This window comes from Pteropus alecto, unplaced genomic scaffold (genome assembly GCF_000325575.1).
Source record: "Pteropus alecto unplaced genomic scaffold, ASM32557v1 scaffold60, whole genome shotgun sequence".
NCBI classification, from domain to species: domain Eukaryota; kingdom Metazoa; phylum Chordata; class Mammalia; order Chiroptera; family Pteropodidae; genus Pteropus; species Pteropus alecto.
Genome location: NW_006430726.1, coordinates 2,217,553 through 2,241,175, shown reverse-complemented (window position 1 = coordinate 2,241,175; position 23,623 = coordinate 2,217,553). Strand labels below are relative to the sequence as shown.

At 53.5% G+C, this 23,623-nt stretch overlaps 1 protein-coding gene across 6 annotated transcripts in view; it reads left to right on the top strand.

Moving 5' to 3' along the window:
- Positions 1-23,623, top strand: part of NTRK3 (neurotrophic receptor tyrosine kinase 3) — a 317,641-nt gene that overhangs the window by 75,660 nt on the left and 218,358 nt on the right. For all 6 annotated transcript variants that reach the window (XM_006905249.2, XM_006905251.1, XM_006905250.1 and 3 more), the window contains exon 4: positions 17,128-17,196. In XM_006905249.2, coding sequence (XP_006905311.1) covers positions 17,128-17,196 — 69 coding nt within the window. The remainder of the gene's footprint in view (positions 1-17,127; positions 17,197-23,623) is intronic.

Genomic DNA, 23,623 nt, shown 5'->3' with positions numbered 1-23,623 from the left:
TCCCTCCTTCCCTCCTTCCCTCCTTCCCTCCTTCCTTCCTTCCTTCCTTCCTTCCACCTCGACGTACAAAACAGAGTCCCCAGTTGGAGATCAAGACACCTTCCGGCTTGTGTGTCAGAACACACACACAGAACACAACACACACACGCACAGGCACACACCGTAGTAGTGTGCTAAGGATGTGGATTCTGGAATCAGCCACAGGGATTCAGGCCCTATTTTAATGTTACCAGCTTTGTGACCTCGAACTAGTTACCTAATGTCTAAGCCATGGATTTTTTATCTGTAAAATGAGACGAATCGTAACAATAAAATGGACCATAAAAGGTTTTTGGGAAGATTCAGTGGCCTGATATCTTTAAAGCATATACTGATTAGTTCCTAACAGGCACTCAATAAATGTTACTCGTTTTTATGTTTCTCAGAAAATTATTTCTATACCCCGGTTTTCTTTAGTTTATTCACATGATTATTGTTAATGACTCTGGAAAAATCCCCATAGCAGCATAAAATAATTAGAAGTTAATGAATTGTTTGCACTTGTGTTCAAAGCGCAAGGTTTTAAATTCAGTCGAGGTCAGCCACAGCCGTGCTGGTGTGAGGGAATTATGGAGCCTGGCACCCTGTCCAGTGCCGGATTTGCGAAGTTCAGTCCCCTCAGTGAAATGTACCTGCGCGCCTTCACTTAACAGCGCTGGTGACCCACGTGCAGACCGTGCCTTCCGCTTCGTGAGAAGAACGCACAGCAGCAGCCTCCTCTCATTTCTCTAAGTCTCCATTCAAAGCGCCTTGTCCCTGTAGGCACGCGCCCTCCCACACCCAGCGTATAGTCCATTCTCACGCAGCCCGGGGAAGGCGAAGCAACAGTAGCTTGAGGATCTGCACGAAGTTCCGTGTATTCAGTGTGAGATAAGATTCTTAACTCATCTCTTCTCTGCGGTAGTCCCTGTGGACTCTGCCAGGTCTCTGCGGGAGAGAGGCCACAGGGACTAGGAACGAACATTGCTTTTCCCAAACATTTTGTGGAATCGGACAACAGTGGCCAAAAGGCTTGTGCACAGCATAAATTACAGAAAATAGTGGTGTAATGACATTGTTTGGTGAATAAATTAAAAACCCCGAGTCATGAGGCCAATAACAGAGAGGGAAGCAGAGAAGTGTAATTAAAAGGAGAAAAGAGATGTTTTCAGCTGACACTGTAAGTGAGACCAAAGTGGGGGTGGGGTGAGTGGAGGGGGCAGCTGGCTCCTTCCCAGGGCTGGAGCTCAGAAGAGAGGACACGGCTGTTACTGGCAGGCAGGGAAGGGGAGAGAGGCCAATACCTACGAGACCGAGGAGACAATACTGACATGGAGAATTCAGTGGAAGCAAAGTCACGTGGGCTTTGGAAGTAAGGCTGGCTGTGGGGTCTGAACTCTGTAGCGTTTGAGCGTAAGCCGGGAGGGGAGAGGCCTGTGTGCAGACAGAGGAGACACTGGGGAGAAGGGCAGTCGGGGGGCCGGGTCTCCCCGGAGTCCTCGGCTTCCGGGGATGGCTCTCCAAGGTCTCTGGTATCTGCAGCTCTGGACCTTCTTGCAACCACCCTCTGACCTGCCCTTTCTAAGGATTAGAAACAACAAGATATTTTAGAGAAGGGGCAGGTGCCCTGGGCCAGCTGAGGTCATGGTCTAGGGGCTGTGGCCAAGATGACTGCGTCCCACTACCCTGTGGAGCCAGCAAGGGTTCAAGACCGTGGGAAAGTACAAATTCTGAGCCACAAACAAACCTTTTAGACAGATCTCCTCCCCTAGATTCTTCCAGAAACAGACTTTACGAACAGATTTCCATGAAGGAATGTGTCTCGTTGACCCCGTACACGAGTGCCTGGCATTGACTAGGTACCAGGTTAGTATGTGTTGAGTGGGGGGCTGGAGAGTGCCTTTCAATATAGTCAAAGCTGGGATGATGCTAAAACTTATTTTGTTTAGAGAATTTGCTTATCTCTTTTGTTCTGTGCTGTAAACCAACACTTAGAAGAGTGTGTGCCACATAGTAGGAATTCAGTAAAATGATTGTCCTAACTAGGGATACTTTTGAGCGTGAAAGGGAGACTAACAACAGATGTGAACTGGGGTTCTCTGGGCAACCGGGCCACCTGTCATCAATACTTACTGAATGGCGAATTGCTCTTGTGTCCTTGGAACTATGTAGAGGAGAGTGAAAGTTTTATGGATTTTGCCTCCTTTAATCAAATTACTTCCCTTTCTCCTTGGGCTCATTCAGCAAATACTTACTGAGCACCTACTATGTGCTAGGTAGTTTGCTTGCATCAGGGGTGCAAACAGAGGAGCTGTGATTTCACTCTTAGGACGCCTGCTGTCTAATAGGAAGCCAGACTGTCGACACACAAGTGATCTGACAGTGTGACGAGAGCTAAACGGAGGGAATGGACAAAGCGCTCTGGGAGCATGTGAGGGGCAAGAGCGGCGGTCTGGAGGTGACGGTCACGAGGGCTTCTTAGAAGGAGTCGCAGTGGATAATTAGGAATTCGCCAGGAATTCTGGGAGGAGCCATAGGGCCAAGGAAGGCTGTCAAAGGCAGAGAGCTCAATCCGGAGCAGCTCAATGACGCCACGCTGCTGGGTGCTGGGAGCAGAATTGGGACCAGGACAGATGGGCCCTTGGTTTCACAGATTGTGTGGACTGTTTGCCATCAGATATACCATCTAATCCAGCAGGGGTAGGAGGGGGAAATCAGCACGCGAGAACGGAGCCTGGAGGAGGGGCGTCTGCCCCAGACGTGGATGGCGTCTCTCCTAAGGGCTGGCCCCTGGCAGTGCCCTGGGCAGGGAGAGAGGCTTCCAGACACCCACGTGGACCATGAACTACCCCTTTCCTTGTCAGCTACCTTTCACCCTGCTGTCCTTTCTCTGCCATTGTTGCCTGGATGAACAGAGTGGCCACAGGACTTGGTCAGGGCAGCAGCTGCTTACGCGTGTGCAGAGGGGAGGTCTAGACATCTCGCTGGTCCACCTGGAAGCCTCAGGATTGGGAGGAAGAGGCTGGATGAGAGAGGGTGGGCAGACAGGAACCAGAGCAGGCGGAGGGGGCGGGGCATTGCGTAGATAAGGCCCATCTGCCACCCCATCCAGAACTTTTGACTGTAAGATTAAAATACTCCTCATTATTTTCCTTGGATGAGTTTGTTATCCTGATGATATTAATTATTCTTAAAGGTCAACAGCACTCTTTCGAATCCCCTTCTGTTCTATCATGTAATCAGTTAATTAATTGGAAACCATTTAGCGGTGTTGGCTGAGCATGTCGTCTGGTTCTGTTGCTCCTGCGGTGATGGTTCCCTCCGTGTGCCTGTTTCCTCCCAAGGATTTGGGAACTTGGACGTAGCCACCACCCATCATCCCTCTCCCGCCCCTGGTGAACCAGCCCCGCACCCTCCAGCTTCATTCACAGTCACTTTGGACGTGTTACCGGCTTTTTTCTCTGTCTCTGCTAGTAGTAGTAGCTCGTTGCAGAGTGCCTACGGACGATGGGCACTGTGTGGGGCATCCGCATGTACCGTTTTATTCTCTCTGCCACATGAGCGCCCCCGTTTCAGAGGAGAGAACACCGGGGCTCAGCACAGTGAAGCGGGCCGTTCGAAAACTGCATCGCTAGAAAGTAGCCAGGCAAAGATGGGACGTCCCAGAGCCTTATCTCCTTGCGTGCTGTGGCGCTGGTGCTTCAGAGCGTCGGGGAGAGGAGACCTGGGTGGTCCAGGTCGCTAGGGTCTTATTAGCATGTTTGGTCCAAGCGCGGCTGGTTCGTGGCAGGTGCGAGCATTTGTTGCGAAGCCAGAGCCCCGTTATTTCGCTGCACTTCCGTTTGGCTCACTGTCTTGACCACCTGTTGTCCGCAGAGTGGGTTCCTCAGTAGCTTGAGAGCAGCATGCACGTGGGAAGCCGTGCTTGCGGGTAAGAATCCCCCCAAGCCCTGAACGTGCCCAGGTCTCCCCGTGCCCAAGCACAGTGCAGTCACACCCAAGGCCGACCTCCGCTAGACTCAGTGGCAGCTCTGTGTGTGTGTGTTCGGCCCCAGGTCTCCCGCCTGAATCCCTCCTGGAAACTCGCGGTCCCCAGGATGCTCCAACCTGGATGTGTTATTGTGTTTGTGACCCACCAGACCCCTCCCTGCCTCGGGTCTGGTCTGTAGCGGCAGGGGGCATGCACAGGTCATCTCTGCTTGTCGGCTCTCTTCACTGCTCCCCGTGGGTCCCTCGGTGCTGGCAGATGGAGCACCATCCTTTCTGCCCTTCGCACACGGGCCCAGTTAGGCCAGAGGACACAGTGGGAAATTTCTCAGGTTTCCCTTTCAGAGACCAGATTTCAAGTCCTCCCAGGTGGGGGTAGGGAAGGCTTTCCAAATTCTGTTTAAGAACGGAAGGAGCCCGTCCAAGTGGACATGACAGGTGGGGGTCGTTGTACGCGCAGGAGATGGGGCCTGAGTGACAGCTTTCCTGCCGCTGCTGGTTGTAAAGAACACAGTCTGCGGCCCGACTGCTGGGGTCGCCCAGCGGACACAGGGCCACTTACCCAACGCCCTGCTCCGTGACCTCCTCTCTGCGAAGCAGAGATGGTCACGATGGTGGCAGCGCGTCCGCATGGGGCGGTCGTGGCGTTGAAGTGAGCGCTTGTGTGTAAAGCCTTTAGAGAGAGCGGGTCCAGAGCCATCGCTGTGTGCAGTGTCTCTCAGCGCTGCCACCGCCAGCAAGCTGGGGACCGCGACAACCGTGCGTTGAGCACCTACTATGTGCCGAGCACCGTGTTGGCCACTTGACACACATTTATTCACCGTAATCCTTACAGCTGCTTCGTGAGCCTGGTACTGTTGTGTCTTCTGTGGGCAGGATGAAGAAACAGACCTAGAGAGGCGCGGTGACCTTCACGGGGAGGGCCGCGCGATGTGGGAGCTGGAGCCCGTCTGTCTGGCTCCGAAGTTCGTGCTCTTTACCGCCGCACCTGCGGTTCTCACACTCGGCCTGTGTCAGCATCCTTGGGACGGTTCGATACAGCACCGAGGGCTGGGCTCTGCCTAGAGTTTGTGATTCGGCAGGTCTGAGTCGGGTCCTGAGAATGTGTATTTCTGACGAGTCCCCAGTGATGCTGATGCTGCTGGTCTGGGGACCACACTTTGAAAACCTCCGCCTGCCCTGCAGGATGGGGACGTAACGAGTTCTCCATCACACCGCCTGACTGGGCTCTCCCTGCAATGTCCATTGCCCACGTGCTGCGTCTCAAAAATTAATCTGTTCGCTAGTTCTTCATGTGATCTCCATGACACAGTCCCCTGCTCAACCGTAGCACATGAGAAGGCCCCAAACACCAGCGGCATTCATGTGTCCTCCTGGCTTCTAGAAGAGAGGCAGAGTGCTTCCAGCTACGGCTGTTTGAATCCACAGGCTCTGGGGGAGGGACAGGGGACGCCCGAGTGGCTGTGGTTCAGAGGTACCCGAAGCCCTCAGGCAGCTGTCAGCAGAGTCGCCTCTGTTCTTCCCTGGCCACTCCACAGAGTGGCCTCAGTTAACCTTTTCATCCTCTATGACGCTGTGCTCTAAGCTCCGAGAAAAATACCTCGGGCCATGGGCTGAGTGCTTTGCTTCTTGGCTCATCCTCCGACCTCCAGGGGACCCCTTTTTGGTCAGCCAGGGCTGTGGGCCTCCCCGGCAGTCCAGGCACATCGTTTCTCCTTGAGCGTGGCTCTGGCCCGCTGAGGCTGTGTGCCTGTCACCTCCCTCTCCCCACCCACCGCCACTCAGCCGGCACTGAGGCTGTGCCTCTGCTCGCCAGGCTCCCCGGCCCCATCTGGGTCACACTCATTTGTGCGGATGCTCTGGTCTGATCTCCATCACCTTTTCTCTGCTCCTCTTCTGCTGGCCTGTGTCCCCTACAGCAGTCTGGACCGTTCCCGCTGCCATCTCTCTACATTCCAGCTCCCGTTCATCCTCCAGGCTCACCACAGATGGAGTTTGGAAAGGCCTCCACGGGTTCCCTTAAAATAGTCTCCGGGTGGAGAACCCAGGCCCTGCACTCATGGAAATCCTGCTGGAGAGGGGTGGGGAGCAGACAGGTTCATCCCGCCAATGCGGGAGGCACGTTGGGCAGCAGGGTCCCAGCTTGCTCATCGGGCCAGTTGACAGCCCTTCTCCAGACCGCCTAGTGGTGCCTCCCGACTGGTAGTCCTCTACCAAGTTTCAGACGGGGATTGCTGAGTCCCCTTTCCAGTTATTAATAATGGCACTTGCTCCCAGAAGCCCTTGCAGGAATTCCTCAGCTCCTTACAGAGTTCCTCGTCATGCCTGGACACACGATGCTTTCATTCTCTCGTATGTGAATGATTGCCTTTCAGGACAGAAGGATTTAACAGGAACCACGGTAAACTCATCAGGAAAACAGCATTCCACTGACTCACTGGTTGCGGAAGTGTGGCTCCCAAACTAGCCACCTTACCGTACCCCGGGAATTGGTTAGGAATGCAAATTCTGGGCCAGACCTACTGCACCAGGAGCTCTGGGAGGCATAGTCTGGCGGGCCGGTTTTTATGAGCTCCCAAGTGATTCTGACACCCAGAGTTGGAGAACCCCTGCCCCCCCGCCAGATGCTTTCCTCGGCCCACACTTGGCCTGTGTTGCCAGCAAACCCTCATCCTGCAGGAGAGGTTAAATGCAGAGTTGGCCAGTTGGCCATTATAAAATGGCCCAAAGCAACTTTCTGCTTACAATTTTGCTTTTTTAAGAGAGCCATAGATTTTCCTTGAATCCCAGGAGTAGCTAGTTCTCAGAACCAGGACAGGTGCCCGCTCCAGCTAACAGGTAATTAGCAGGAATTGCTTTCCGCATCCTGAAGGCGGGTGGGGCCCTCCACCCTGCCCGCCCCACTCCCGACAGCCCCCTCCGGGCTCAGGTTGACCCAGTCCCGACAGCGGCCCGGGCAGATGCCTCCCCAGCCCAAGGGCGTGGCCCGCAGCCAGGTCCGCCTCCGATTCCTCCCTTCCTCAGTCGCTCCTGCTTTGCTTTTGATCAGGAATCGCACGGTGTCTTGATTTTCCCTCAGATGCTCTGTGTCTGTTTCTCTTTTGCTGTAACAGCTCTTGAGTAAATGTGAGTGTGATGTCTTGGCGCCATCAGCATGTCATCACTCATGCATGGGAACCTCTCCTGGGCCAGTGGGCTCCCCGGGCCTGGCCTGGCCTGCTCCGCCCCCGGTAGGCCACTGGTGGTTCCGCCCAGTGTCAGTCAGGCCGTGCCTGGGCTGTGCCCCCTGGGGCTCCAGAGAGAGCTCACATGCTTCAGGGCAATTAGCTTTTGGTTAATTTGTCTGAAAAGAATCTCCCAGGAGCAGAATCCCCCAAAATAGCCTCAGTAACATTCAAGGTCTGGTGTGCAGCAGAGGGCGTGAAGGAGCAAAGCCCACTCTGAGGCCTTCTGGGGCCTTGCATGTGGTGAAGACGCGGATGCAGGGGGGTATCTGACCACGCCTCTGACCCCCAGGGCTCATTTTCCCGGGCTCGTGGGACCCACAGGCTCTGCCCCAGCGCGGACAGGTGGGCTGGGACGGGCAGGGGCACAGACACCAGCACGTCCCCAGGGGAGCTGGTGCTGCCTTGTCGCCGCATTAAAATGGGTTTCCACGTTATTTCGTTGAACTGAGATGTTGTTGATGCTTGAATTCGGGTGCCTTGCCTGGGCCTCTGATAATGTTTTTAGTGGGCTTGGGCCTGCTGCAGCTGCAGCGGTGACTGGAGATGGACGGATAAGGGGAGGGACGCCATGCACGCACAGTGACAGGCTGCGTTTAGCAAGGCTTGGTGCCGACTGCTTTCTGCATCCCGTTTGCCCTGCCCTGTTTCATCCTCACCACAGCTCAGAGGAACATGCCCTTTTATCATCCTCCATTCACACAGGAGCGAACTGAGGCACAGAGAGGTTAAATAACGTACCCGGGGTCACAGAGCATGGACGCGACAGAGGTCGGATCGGCATCCGGATCCACGCAATGCCGAGGTTCTGCGGGAGTTCGTGCAAACTTGCCGCTCGTTTGTTGAGCACTGACTATTCCGGGTGCCGTAAAGGATGGCAAACTGGGAATACGTGGTTCTGCGCCTTCAAGAGAAACGGTCTGATGGGGGAGCCCAACGCATGCACAGGTGTCATTCAGAGCTGGCTGCGATGAGGCCACGGCCGAATGCAGCAGGAGACAGAGGATGGAAGGGAGCTTGGAGAGGGTGGCAGCTGTGTCTGCGGGGCGGGGACTGCCAGCGCGAAAGGTGCAGAGAGAGAGCAGCAGGTGCAGTGGCGTGGAGGTGAGAAGCCCCGGCGGGCTCTGCGGGTGCAGCCATCACTGCGAGAGCGTTCCGTTCGTGACGTGGTGGGTCTGTGGGGTTACGGGGAGGAGGCTAAGGAACGGAGGAGGGCGGTGGGAGGTGAGAACATGCAGGACTAGGAAGCTGAGGTTGTCACAAGGAAAGACGAGCTTCAGCGTGGAGTCAGGACCTGACTAGGTGGGCCATGCCTGCTGCAGCCTGTGCCCAAGTCTGACCTCCCATGTGTCTGGCCACAGTCCTTCTTCATTCCTCGGCACGTGGCAAGTCCCGTCCCCTCTTTTCCTCATTGTCCTTACTGAGCTTCTCCAGCCGGAGAGGACGTTGACAGCTACTCAGCGATGCAGCAGCATACTTGGGACAGCTAGAGCGACTCCTTTCCCTGCAACAGGCTTTGCATGGGCTCTGAGGCTGCGGGGTTCTGAGACAGATCAGCAAGCGAGGGAAGGACGTGGTGGGGGACTTGGAGTCGCACTTCTCCACCTGTTGACTGTCCCTCTCCACTGACGATCCCAGTCAGTGCCTGGCTTCTACAGACGGTCTAGTGCCGCTCTGTGTAATATGGCAGCCTTGGCCACCCATGGCTAGCGAGCGCTTGAAATGTGGCCAGTCCAAATTGAGATGTGCTGTGAGTATGAAATATGGAAGGACGTGGTGGGGGACTTGGAGTCGCACTTCTCCACCTGTTGACTGTCCCTCTCCACTGACGATCCCAGTCAGTGCCTGGCTTCTACAGATGGTCTAGTGCCGCTCTGTGTAATATGGCAGCCTTGGCCACCCATGGCTAGCGAGCGCTTGAAATGTGGCCAGTCCAAATTGAAATGTGCTGTGAGTATAAAATACACATGATTTTAGATACATGGTTCCAAAAACAGAAAAAAAAAAGTACCTCTATTTTTTTATATTGCTCACATGTTGAATTGATGAATTTCAGATATATTGGGTTAAGTAAAATATATTAATTTAATTTCGCTGCTTCTACTTTTTAATATGTGACTATGAGATAATTTTAAATAGCATATGCGGCTCTCATTATATTTCTCTTGGCAAGTGCTGGGCTAGACCAGGGATTGGCACATTTTTTTTTTTTTTCCCGTAAAGGGCCACATACTAAATATTTTAGCCCTCGTAGGCCATTCAGTCTCTGTTGCAGCCATTCAGGTCTGCTGCTCTAATCCAAAAGTGACCTTTCTTAGTTTTCTGTTGCTGCTGTAACAGATGACCGTGAACCGTGTGGCTGGAAAGCCCGCTTTGCCCGTCTCATCCTTCCGTACATGAGAAGCCTGGCGCGGCCTCATTGGGCTTCAGTCTAGGTGTCAGCAGGGCCATGTCCCCTCCGAGGGCCCTCGGGGACACTTCGTCTCCTTGTCTTGCCCGGCTTTGGGGGCCACCCCCATTCTTTGGCTGGAGGCCCCCTCTTCCATCTTCAAGGCCAGCATATCACACCTCTCTGCCCTTTCTGCGATGGTCACGTCTGTCTCTGACTTTCTCTCTGCCTCCCTCTTCCACTGTTAAGGACCCTTGTGGTTGATTACAGTGGGGCCACGGAATAATGAAGGAGAATTTTCCCATCTCAAGGTCCATTCTTCTAATCACATCTGCAGAGTCCCTTCTGTCATGGAAGTTGACATAGCCACGGTTTCTGGGGAGTAGGGTGTGGACATCTCTGGAGGACTGTAATTCCACCCTGAGCGGGGGCGTGGACGTGGACAACACGTAAAGCAATGTATGTGGCTACACGTTCCTATAAAACCGTATTTACACACGCAGACTGCTGGCTCGCAGACCTCTCCTCTAGACCACTAATGATTCTGCATTAATTCCAACGTGTGGGTTTTTCCACTACCCCAGGCCATTCTCAGATACTCAACTCTGACACTATCTACCCAGAGAAGGCAACAGATTTCGTGGGTGATGGGCTCAGTCCCGCCTGACTGCCCTCCACTTCAGATGCCAGTCGCAAGCCCAGGATGTTACCTGTGCCTCTGACCGATGGGCTGTGAGTAAGAGGTTCCCACGACTCTCTCCTCTGGTTCGATTAATAGCTAGAGCAGCTCGGCGGGCTCAGGATCTCTTTTACTCACTAGATTAATGGCTTATTACAATGGATATTGGAGGATATGCTTCGATAGCCAGGTGAAGAGATATGTAAGGGGAGGTTCAGAACACAGGAGCCTTTGTCCCCGTGGAGTTTGGGGCCCAGCACACGAGTACTTGGAGGCATTCTGCTTCCCCAGCATGGACGCTCTCCAAACCCCCTTTTTTGGGGTTCCGGTGGAGGCTTCATTGCATAGTATGACTGATGAAATCGTTGCCCACTGGCGACTGATTCAACCCCCAGCCTCTCTCTCCTTCCCAGAAATCTAACCCTCTCCTCATGCTGGTTTCCCTGGCAACCAGCCCCCCATCTTTAGGGGATTTCCAAAAGTCACCTCATTCTCTGAGGCGATTTTATGAACTGAAGACGAGAGACCAAACATTATGACAACAGATGCTCCCATTGCTCTTAAGCTCAGGAAATTCCAAGGGTTTTAGGAGCTTGAGCCAGGACCATTGACGAGGATCAAACATTTCTTATCATAATCATCATTTCACTAAGTATGTTACGTGGGGTGATTTTTTTGCTAGAGTCTCTACGAAGAAGGTTCTGTGGTTGAATAGGTTTGAGTGACTCAGTAAGACAGATTCTTCTTTCAGCAAAGGCTCTGAGAAGTTCTGAACTGTAACTCTGTTTAATTTTGTTTCGTACAACATTTTTCAAGCAACACGAATTTTCCCCCTTGTTACACCATCGACACTCTGCAGACCTCGGATTCCTCAGAACGTGCCCTGGGAAACCCTGGCCTAGCCCAGCACAGGGCCTTGCAGAGAAGCTGCCTCCAGTCTCCTGATCGAAGGTCAAGGCACCAGTCACGTCACTTGAGATTTGATTAGAGAAAGCATTTTGGCTTCATTAAAGTTCATTAAATGAGCCATCTAGTGTAATTTAGCTGAATAAAAATGGCTCAAATGGCTTTAACCCCCACCCCCTTTCAGAGCAATTTAATTGAGGGAAAAGCAAACACATCAGTGATGTAGAAGAACATTTTTTGGCCTTCAAGGGGGACATCGGGCGGCAGCACCTGCTTCCTTGTTACAGGCACTGGATTTTAAGGAGTTGGCTTGTGGGGCCTCCTTGGCGGCTGGCAGCAGGCCTTGGTGACGAGATTGCCTGGTGCTTCCTTCCCGCCGGTTCAACCGAGGACGCTGATGGCAGCTCCCTCCGCTGCGCCCCGTGATGGGCCGCAGCCAGCTCCGGTGTGGGGCTGACTGTGCACAGTCGCAAGGTCAAGACCGATGAGGCGCGAGTGTCCTGGCTTGTGGGGAGGTGGGCAGTGTTCTGTTAGCCTCATCCTTGAACTCTGCGGGGCTGGTTCTGTATCAGGAAATCCTTTGTCAGCCTTTCATCCAGATTCTCCACCCGTTTCCAAAGAATCTTGGTGTGGAGGGGAGGGAGCTGGCTGTTTCCATGAAGACCAAGGAGATACTTTTATGGGGAAATTAGAAGACACAGATAAATGTGGGGGTGTTGCATCTTAAGGAAAGAATTGCACCACGCCAGGGAACAAGCTTTGCAGTCAGGCTCCAGCCACAGAGCCCCGGTCTGCTCTCTGCACAGCTTCCCGACCGGGCACCCCAGTCCAATTCCTGCAAAGACTGAGGAAAGAAAAAACAGAGACCCAGAGGTCTGTTCAGCTTGCTCCCCAAAGGTGAATGCCAAGCCCACTGACTTCTAGAGGATTCTCTCCGCTGCTTACAAAAGGCACTATTCTGAGCACAGGATGGGCTGAGAGCATCAAGCGCAGCTAGCCAGAAAACTACCAAGGCCCAGCCCTCCAGGCCTCGCAGGCTCCAAAGGGCTGTGGCTTGCTGGCTGCGATCGTCGTGATGTAAATCTTATTTCCTTCATTCAAGAAGGCAACGTGTTGAATGTCTGCCCCGGAGTTAGTCCCAGAAAGCGATATGGCCAACATCTTCATGCCTTGTGGATGGGGCTTAGTGTTCCCTTCTCAACTCTCAGCCCCCCAAAATGTGGTGTGTTTTGGGCAACAGACTTCATCAGGTTGGCTTATCTTGGCAACAGGGTCCATTTTGTGTGACTCTTTTTGGACAATAGGGTTTCAAGGGCAGAGGTAACATCTTCCCCAGTGCTGGTCTCCATCGTGCTGCATTGGGTGCCCCCTGTAGGAAGGTCATGGGGCTGTTTACCATGGCTGAGGTTTTTGCCAGGAGGCTCCCTATTCCCCTCGAGTTAGTGCAGGAGAGGCCGTCTTAGCTCTCTCCTTCCTCAGGGTCAGAAGTTAGCCATCTGGGTGTCTGGGTGTTCCCAGTGGCTGCATTATCATCGTTCGTTGCTCTGGGCCCTGGAGTCTGGGCTGTAGGAGAGCCGGCAGCACAGGGCAGAATTAATGGCTTTGTTTGGTAGTCTCAGATGAGGGATACCGGGGTGATATCACAGAGCTTGATTTCGAGAAAGTGTTTGATGCATCATCTCATAAAATCGTGTTCACCCAATGAAACCCAGTGGTCAGGTGGCTTGGAAACTGGCCATCAACCAAGCAAAAGTCAGAGATGGGTGATAATGGCTCTGTTGTGGGGGCGCGGCTGGCAAGAGGCTGTTGTGGGCCCAGGGGCAGGATGTTCTTAATTAAAGTCTTGTCTGATGAGCAGGGTAACCAGCACATCAATAACCAATGACAGCTGAATTCAGGTGCAGCACCAGGCAGGAGGAACCTTGGGCAGTGAGTTCTGAGTGGATGGTAGGTCTTTTAGAGCACTGGGCCTCAGCTTCCCCATTTGTCCTGCACCATGAGTATCTGTGAACGCCTCGGAGGGCAGGATGGCCGGAGGCCTGCCCTGCTTGTCTCGTGTGTGTCTGTCTCTGGGCCGGTGCTTGTATCATGTGTCTCTTGTACAGCTGCACAGGTCGTGCATGCTGCCCTCCCCCTGGGACTCGTGCAGCACAGCGTCACTGTCTTTGGGAACACACATCGGATCGTGTGTGTATTTACATGTCCGTGTGTTGGTTGCTGTGTCCCTGGGGATGTCGCTTGTTGCCTGTTGCAGGAATCTCCGCGTTAAGGCCACTCAGAGCCGTTCACCTCTGGACGGCAACCTCTGAGCCCCAGGTTCCTCATGTGTAGCATGGAGATAATAGTCATACCTACCCGGTATGGTTGCTGCAAATGCGAAATGAGGTCACGAATGCAAAGTGCTTATTAGCACAGTACGTAGCTCTCCGTACGCCCCGCTGAGTGGCAGCTGCGGTGCAGGGAGGCGGGACGGCGTGAGGACAGGGAAGGCCCCGCGCTGTAGATGGGGTGAGGGAGCCTCCTCCTCCCACGGGAGGACAGCAGGCTGTGCACGGCGGGCGGCTGGGCAGGCAGCGCGTGGGCTTCGTGGTTAGAGCCCTCGGGTGCTGCAGTGGCCACTGCACCTGGCCAAAGAACTAAGGCCCTTTCTCCTCTGGACAGGGCGGGGTGGGAGGAGCCAAAGCCAAGACACCCCTGGAAGTGCAGGAGCCCACCTCTCCCTCACCAGGCGTCCCACGCCTGCCTTCTCTATCTTGTAAGATAATGCTATTCCTTATTCTTTATTTGCCCAGGATGCCTGTTATTTTCTTTCTTTCAGAATCCAATTTTCTCTTGACATTTCTGCCTAATGTAGCAAAGCATGACCTTTGTGAAAGGACGTCGCTGGCAGCCTGCTCCCTGCCTTGGGCTCCCCAGGAACTCCTGCACGCTGCCCAGCTACTTCTCCCTCGGAGACGGGCAAGGGTGCTCACTCCGCGGGCCAGCTCTCCTCCTGGGCTCCTCTCCCTGCCGGCCGCTCGTTTCCCAGGCTCAGCAGAGCCAGGTTCGCGGTGTCACCCTCTCGGGGTGCTGCTGCTCGGCTCCAGCACCCGGGCTCTGTGTCAGGGAAGCGCTGCGGCGGGGTGGACGGCTCAAGGCGGCTGGGCCTTGTCTGACTTGCTGCCGTTGATGCTGCTGTGGGTAGACAGCAAACCAGGACAAGCAAAACCAAAGCAAAGGCTTCTCCCTGGACCAATCCCTCACTTTTACTGAAGCATCCTAAAGGCTGGTGGGGACGGAGACTCATTGAATGATACTGAAACTCGTTGCCCCTGACCCCAAGGTCCAAGCTCCAGGTCCAACACCTAGTGTAAGGTCAGCGACTCGATGTGGGTGTATGTCCTGTCCCCTGCTCCACCCTCCTAAGTAGCAGGGGTCCCCGGGGAGCTGTGCCCCAGCGTTCGTCATGCACGTCTGCTTTCATCACCCGTTCCTGCTCATCTGTGGGGCACGGGGGAAGTTTGCAGGAATAAGGGAGACTATTGTTCGGGGTTCTGTGAAGCTGAGCATGCACACGGGTTAAGTGTCATGTGTTTTTAATGGGAGCCTGTGCTGTCACTCACACTAGCAGTGGGTGACAGCCTGGCCCCGGGGGGGTCTGTCCCAGAGAGGGCTGTGTGGCCTAAAGGACTCTGAAAGGAGAGAGTGCTGGGTGCTGGGCAGAGAATGGAGCAGTAAGCTTGGGACACCTACCTGTGGTCTCCTTCCCTTCTCCACTAAGCCCCTGTACCCTCAGGGTGGGGGCCGCCTCCCCATCACAGTCATGGCCCGTCGCCAAAGATGGGCTGCCTCAGACGAGAAGGGGAAGCCCCGTCCCTTAGGCTGTCCGTGAATCTGAATATCTGTTCCTGTGATGAGCGGTGATGCTCGGTGCGATCTCACCCAGCCTGAACCCTCCCGGGAGCGCCAGACCTGCACCCAGCAGGCCAGTTTTCCTCCTCGGATATCTCGTAGGCATCTCGAACAACGTTTGCAGGGTGGAGGCTCTCGCTCCCCATCATACCCCCAAGTGTGACCGCCGGCAGCCTTCCCCGTCGTCCTGGGAGACACGGCCCCTCGCTCAGGTCCCTGTCTCTCCTCTCCCAGCCCCAGTCCGGCAGGAAGTTCTGGGGCTGTCCCCGCAGTGCTCGGTTCGACCCCATTGCTTCATTGTCTCTGCTCCCTCTTCCTGCCTGGAACATTGCAGCCGCCTCCGGAATGGTCTGCCAGCGTCCAGTGCTGTCCTTCTGTTCTTAGAAATGGCCGTTAGATCGTGCCGCTTCCCTGTGAAGCCACCCAGTGTCCCATTGCTCCTTATAATGAAACCCTTGGCCAGCAAGGTGGGCGTGGCACACCCCCTCCTCCGCTTATCCCAGATGACTCCCCCGCACCTCCTCGGCCTCCTTCCCGGCCCCCGGCCCTTCTCAGGTCTTCGCAGGCGCCACCGCCACTGCCCGGCGCTCTCCTCGCCCTGGCTCGCTCTCCCTCTCGCCTCAGTTCCCAGGTCGCCGTCGCAGAGGGCGCTGCTCCACGCCCGCCTCGGGTGGCCCTCTCCCTGCCCGCATCACCTCGTTCGTTCCCTGTCTGCCGCTCGTCACAACAGCAATTCTTATTCGTTTGTAACTTGAATGGACGTTCCAGAGGGACCTTATTAATTGTCTACCCCCCTCATTCCTCAGTGAAGCCTGTATTTGGCTCTATACAAATATTTGCTGGAGAAGCCATCTAAGTAGAGATGTACCTGTAAGCATATGGGCGTGTGTATAAACGAGAATCTGTGTTCGCATTTATTACCTGTTTGTCGAATAGACACGGATACACGTGTGTGTGTGGATAGGCGTTTACCTACTTGGAACCTTCCCCGCCATGGCCGTCATCTCTCGATGAGTTCATTTTTCCTGGGGTGCCACTTCAATCCTGACAGCGGCCAACTGCTGCCTTCCAAAGCCGCGATCACATCAGACGTTATTTGTGGAGCCTGGCGAAGCGATAACTGTGGGCGTGTGTCTTCTATTTAGAAGACCAGCGGCTACCCCTTTACCCGTGCATCCTGAGGAGAACAATTAGATGGCCATTAGGAGGAGAACAGAAGTGTGAACCGAAGGCTCATGTCCTGATCACTGATGGTCACCTTGGGTGGGGGAGGGACTGGCTAGAGGAGTCTGAGGTGCCGTGCAGAGTTTTTGGACTTGTGTGGATGTTAAGGATGCTTGTTGGTAGAAGGCGAGTGAGTCCTCGTGATCTGCAGTACAGCGTGGCTCATGGTTGACAACACTGTGTTGTATACCTAATTTGTTAAGAGCGTATATCTTGTGTTAAATGTTCAGATCTTACAAAAAGAGAGAGAGGAAACTTTTAGAGGCAGTGATTAAGTTTATGGTGATGGTTTCATGGATGAGGAAACTTTTAGAGGCAGTGATTAAGTTTATGGCCTCGTTCATGGTGATGGTTTCATGGATATATACTTATCTTCAAACTCATCAAGATGTATACATTAAATATGTTACAGCTTTTTTTTTTTTTGTATGCCAGTTATACCTCAATAATGATCATAAAAATTGAGTGTCGGCTGGTGTGCACTGAATGCTTTCTGTCCTCCTGTGGCGAAGTGGCTTCACAAAGGCTCCCTGAACCTTTATTGTGGTGCGAGGATATGGGAAAATGACCAAGAAAATTTAATTTAACTTTTTCTTTCGATTTGCAAAACTTTGCCCTTTAAAAGGCTTCAGAGTCCCCTCCGAACCCGGTCTGTGGCCTGGACTGCTGGCTGCTGTGTGGGTAGCAGAATGGAGCAGAGAAGAGGAGCAGCAGAGCCAGGCTCCCGCGAGATGACCGGGCTCGCTGCCGAGAGCGTCGCCTGCGCCAGGTCTGCCCTGTAATTCCCCCTGTGTTTGTCCATCTTGCAGAAACCTGTCGAGTAACCGGCTCACCACACTGTCGTGGCAGCTCTTCCAGACGCTGAGTCTCCGGGAATTGTAAGTTTGGTTTTAAAGACCGTGCAAGCTCGTGGAACGGTGCTAGAGGCTGGGCGGTGGGAAGTGTGAACAGTGGGGCCGCCTGAGGCTGGGTGCAACCTGAAGGGGCTCCTTGGGTCGGGCGACACGGGGCGTACCACGTTCAGTGGGAGTGAGCTACCTTGTCGCTCGATTTCTCATGCTCTTTCTGGGCTCGATGCAGCTTCGAAGGCAGGACCTGAGTAGGACCTAAGCTTGTGATCTGTAGGTAATTAGTAATCATAGAATTGGTATTTATCATCCTAAAGGACATTTATCAATTTATGATAAATAAAGTATAATTTTGTAGATTACCAGGCGTGCTTTCGTTTACGTGAACTTAGATTTATCATCACAAGTGTCATGGAGGTAGGTATTATAAACTGTCTCTACCCTTTGAGGTGAGGGTTCTGAGCCCCAGAAGGTCACGTAAGAGGCCGCTGAGATCGCGTTGCTAGGGATTGGCAGAGCCAAGATTTGAGCCCAGGCCTCTGACTTCAGACCACATGTCTTTTCCACCTCTCATGATCTTCTGTCAGTCTGTTTGGCTTGAGCATGGGTATCCCAGAGGGACCGAGGCCGTATATTTATTCGATCCGCCTGTGGCCTGCTTAGGCTCGCTGCGTTCCGTGGCTGATCAGCACCCTGCCCCCCACCCCCCAATCATTTTGTGCAAACACATGTTGGATGGATGAGTGAAAATTCATCACCACGGCTGGAAAATAACTCATGTTGATGTGTGAGTCATCGGAGTCATCTCTGTGCGTGAAGGACAACATGTCATGTTGAGGGAATAAGTCAGGGGATAAATTGAAAAGGAGCTGAGGCATGGATGGAGTTAGGAGTCACTGTTCCAGAGACTCCGCTCATGTGTTCCCTTTTACTTGGTGACTCAGATCCAAATTCACTGAGTGCAGATTGCTTCACTGTCTTCACCAGGAGGCGATGGCCTCCGATCCCTGCCCGTACTGTCTGCCGGCCTTTCAGCTTGTTCTCCCTCCACCCGGTGAGACCTGGGGCGCGGACGAGTCATACCCTTCCCTTTTCCGATCCAGTGGTCAGGGAAGGGGATATTTACACCTCGTATCCCAGTAGCCTGCCACCCCATGATGGCCTCGTATACCCTACGCATCCTCATGGACCTCAGTGCCCCTGTGATACTTAAAAAAGCCATTCCAGGGATGGAAAGAAAGTGCAGCTCTTGTCGACAGAACTGGCGAGTTTGGGACCACACAGCTGTGGATCGCTTTCCTTTCTTAGGATACTGCCCCTCCCGTGGGCTGCTGCTCTGGCATGGGCTCCAGAGGCATAGTGATCAGAGTTCTTTAGTCACATGTGGCTGCGATCTAGATGTACACCAATAAAAACTCCTCCTGAGCCTCAGGAACTATAAACATATACTCACTTGTTTATAAAACACTGAAAAACTAGGCTGTGTCACAGACATCTGCCAGATGGTCGTGCTTGATGGGTTGTATTTGTTTCCATCTTCGTAGGTGGAAAAGGTCTTAGAGGTAAATGAACGTGACTGCTAGGGTCACGCTAAAACCAGGTCTGAGATCCTCCTCTGTGCCAGGCACTGTGCCGGGGAATCTGTCGAATTCTTTGTTATTTTATTTAATCCTTATAACAATTCTATAGGTAGGGAATATTACTATCACTTCACTTTTGGGGACACTGAGGTACTTGGCAAGGTCAAGTATCTTGTTTAAGGTCACGCATTAACCAAGCGATAGCGTGTGGACTCAAGGTCTGGGCCACTGGGCTCAGCCATCTCCCAGCTTTTACAGTCTGTTTCTAATCCCAAGAGCTGTTCTAACCATAATTTTCAAAAGCGCATGATTGCGGTTCTTCCCTACGGTGCCCTAGGACTGATGAGGGGCCCTGCCGTAAGGGAGCTAATTGGGGGCTCTCTTTTTTGGGGAGTCTTGCATCTGGTTCTCCTGGAACGCCTGTCCTCACACCTGTGGGAGACCAGGGACAGGTCTCTCCAGGGGACAGCTGGGGTCTGCAGTGGGCTGAATTTTTAGGAAAACTTTCAGTGTTCCTTCTAAAAAAATCACTGGATGCGAAATCAATAGTATGCGCTGCCCTGCTGACCTGTTTCATGGAGTTTTAGGAACAGTGGTTCTGTGGATATATATTTAAAGAAAAGTGTCAGATTTCTCTTAGGGGATCATGAGATTCTGCATTTATTTTTGCCCGGGATCAGTAATACCCATGAGCTAAATGTGACTTATGGAGGAATGAAGACGTTGCCTCTAGTGCAAGTCAGTATGTGAGCCGCCATGTCCACAGAGCATTTTGTTTCTGTCGTATTGTTAAATAAGAAAAAAAATTATATTGAGAGATAAAGACACCCCCTCTAAGGAGCAATCACCCGGTAGGGGTCTGTTTTTTGCGGAAGAATCTAATGTTGAGAGTGCAAAATTTATCTTTTGGCTGGAGGGGCCACGTGTTGGCTCTTGGCTGTGGCTGTGATTAAAATCCAAACAGTCTCTGTTGCTGGCAAATGGAAGAGGGGGCAGTGTTTTCTTGTCCGACTTCCTGATTAGTCCACGTGGCGCCATCTGCCACGAGCCATCCAGACCGCCAGGGTCTGCCCGACGTGGCCCGTGGGCCGGGGTGTGGGGATGGGTGGGGATTTCCTGGAAGAAAGGGTTTTGGCCCTAGGGGAGAGGCCAGAGGGAGGTGGCTCTGCATGCCCTGGCAGCCAGAAGAGTGAGTCTCCAGCGACATTCTGCGGGAACAGAGGGGCAAACCAGGGCGTTCCGTGATTTCTTAGCAGATTTCGTTTCGTCACGGAGGCTCTCTGCTTACCCCAGCCCCTCCCATGGAAGAAGATTCTTCATGTAGGAGCTGGTGCTGCTGGGCTGCCCCACCGGAAGGGCTGGGCGTTTACTTCTCCGGTAGTAGAGGAGGAGAAGGAAGAGGTGTGTGTCGAGCACCGAACATACACGAGATCCTGTCTCATCCTTGGCACCGTCGTACCAGGGAGGCATCTTTATAACCAGTGCTGCAGAGGAGGGCGAGGCTCGGCCAAGGTAAACAGCTGGTCCAGCATCACGTGGCCGTGAGTGGGAACTCTGGGAATTCGTGTCGTGATCGTGACCAGCATCCAGGCCTGCTGTTTCCAAAGACCAGAGCCCTTTCCTTTTACGACTCAGCCACACACCCCACAGCCTACCGTCTCCTTCCAGAAGCCTCTCTCAAGATGGCGGCTCTCCTGAGTGGAATCAAAGAGCAAAATCCAAACACGTGAGCGAATCAGAGCCCTGGCCGTGTGCCGAGACTCCCTTCACGCCGTTCTCATCGCCGTCTGTGCGGTGCAGCCTGCGGTCCTGGCCGAGCACCTGATCCACTGCCCTCACCTGTCCACTGCCTCTCACCTCTTCTAGAGAACTGGAAGCGTCTTTCAAGCCTTGCTCCGGAGGAGTCCGCAGTATTTCAGGGACACGGTTGGAGGAAATCGGGGGGTGCTTTCCCTTACCGAGCAGCCTGGAGCTGCCTGTCTAAAATCAGAGCAAGAATCAGAGATCGTCTTAGAGATACAGAATTAGGAAGGAGAGAAGCCTGGATTCTGAATCCCATGACATCATTTAGGCTAAGGCGAGAGGCGGCAGAGTATGATATAAACTCACAGCACAGACACCCTCCAGAAATACCCTGAGGACCATTGGCGTATCTTGAACAGGCTTCTCTTCATACCCTGCACGCACGGAGCAGACATGATTAAAATAGATTGGAATATTTCATTTTCTTAAAGCAAAGTGATAATTACTTCTGGTATAATTTGCAGATTTAATCGACTTGGTAAAATATTAACTCAGTATCGGGAAAGGGTTTGAGCTGATCTTGGCATTTCCTGTCTCCCAGTCCTGGCCGTGACCACTTTTCGGGGCTCTCTGAGAAGTCACTAAACAGTCACATGGATAATAGTGTCCTCCTCCTCCTCCTCACCCTCCTCATCATCATTATCATCAATCAATCATCGATCATCATCATCTCCCTCCTCCTCATCGATCAATCAATCATCAGTCATCAATCTCTGGCCTCTTTATAGCCCCTTTTCATTCACAAAAACATTAACGTATATCACTAATTCTCATAACTTTCTGAAGAGGAAAGGTCCAGCACGATGACCCCCATTTTACAGAAGTTAAAGTCTTGGAGCATTGAGTTACTTGTGCGTTAGTCCCCTAGGGCTGCCTGAATGTATCACCACAAATTCGGTGGCTTTAAAACAACAGAAACTGACTCTGTCCCTGATCTGGAGGCCAGAAGTCTGAAGCTGGTGTTCGCAGGGCCACTTCCCTTCAGCGGCGCAGGGAGAACTTCCCCTCCTTTGCCAGCCTGGCGGCTCCCGGCGTTTCTTGGCAGGTGGCAGCGCCTGCCTCCATCTTTACGTGGCCATCTTTCCTGTCTCTTCGTCCTTGATCCCTCCCTCTTTTCATTTATAAGGACACTGGCCATTGGCTTCAGGATGATCTCATCCCAAGATCCTTAACGTGGTTATATCTGCAAAGACTCTGTAAGGTCGCATTCACAGGTACTGGGGATGAGGACGTGGACACATTTTGGGGGAACACTATTCAATTCACTGTTTGCTCGAGGTGGCACGGCTGGCTCAAGTCAGATCTTCTGTGTACTTTTTCTCCGTCAGACGGTTGTTGTCTCCAGGAGGCCTGTGCCGATGACTTGGCCCTTTGGGCTTGCTTTTCTCTGTGACAGCAGATCTGAGTCCCTTCCACATTTTTGCTGCTCGGCCTGAGGATTACCCCCTGTAGCACCGACGCTGTAAAACAGGGAGGAAAACAGAGCGATGACTGGCGGCGAATCGGTGTTTTCCAAACACCCCGTCTCGGCCTTGGCTATGCAGCAAGGTGTCTGGTGCATGTGCCCAGATGGGGCTGAGTTAATCTGTGGGACCCCCCGAGGGCCCTGCGATTGGGCCCCGGGCCACCGCGGGGCAGGGGCTGGGTGCGATAAGCTCTGCCCCGAAGCAGCAGCTGCTCTGTGGTTCATGGGGCCACCTGCATTACTGCTGGAGCAGGAAAGCCTTACTTCAGGTCCCCGAGTCTGCCCCGCAGCCCTGGCCGGAGGCTCCTCTGCTACAGCCCTGATCTGCTGGGAGGACGGACAGCGCCGTTTAGACCCAGGGCCTGCCCTGCTCCGCCCCTGCCATTCACGTCAGGACGTGACAGCGATGGTGGGTTTGCTCGGTGATGGCTACGGCGCCACTGTTCTGACACTCAGAATGCTTTCTGCTGAGTCCGCCTTGCTCTCTAGGACGGAAGTCCAGAGGGTCGAGGGGATAACTCAGGGTACTTTTGCAGTTTCCGGAAGACTGGATTGGAAGAAAGAACTAGGTCTCATGGTGCATCCGTTCTGTTGGATCAGGTCCTGGAGGAAAAGGGTGGAAGGAAACAAAACAGCTGTCAGTATTTCCGTGCCCGGCGGTGTCCTAGGCATGTCCCAGGTGCCCCAGCTAATTCTCCCGCCAGCCTTGGACACTTGGGTACTGTCGGCCATGCCGGGGGCCCTGGGATGCCAGGATATGCAGCAGGGCCGGGCTCAGACCAGAGGCAGGACTGAATAAAGTGCCCACCTGTGGCTCGGAGCAGCCTAGCCAGGCCCCTCACTTGTCTGGTGTTTTCCACCCAGGAGGATGATTTGTGTTTTTATGATTCCTTAATAATGAATGACCACATCTCGTCGGGAACGCAGCTGGGACACACCGCGCTGCCCTGGTTCGGTGTGCATAGTCAAGCATCGGGACCCTCCGTGCCATTCCAGCAGGCCTGCCACGTCTCTCCACGCGGCCCCAAACCGCTGCTCCACGGGCTCAGGCGTCCCTTCCCCCCACAGTGCTGGGCAGCTAATGTGACCTTCTGCTTTTCCTAAGGAAGCCGTTGGACGTCCCCTTCCCCACGCTGCCTCCTTGTTGCCAGGGTTGGGTGGAATGATGCACGTAAGGTTTTCAGCACAGAGCTAGGCGCGTGGTAAATGCGATGCAGATGTTACCGTTTGCTTATTTTCTGTCTTCTCTGTCATTTTCTCCTGTGTACCCTTCCTCTCCTTTCTCAGCTACAGGGGCATCTTGCCTTAACCCCAGGGCAAATGCCTCCAAGGCTTCTGGAACCCGTCCTTCCCTTTCCTCCTTTAAGACCTCGTCTCTCTCTCGCTACCTCCCAGCTCTGCTCCGACCCCATGAGTTTGGAGTCTGACAGACTCCGCTTTGTCACACAGCAACCGATGGACCTTGGCATGTGACTTAACCCCTCCAAACTTGAGAAAGGGTCCATCTTCTGTATGGAGACAATACTGGCTGTCTCCTAGTCTAGCATCTTCTTGAGAAGATGCTCAATAAAGGTCGGTTCCCTTCTTTCTTCCTGAAAGAATACGGTGA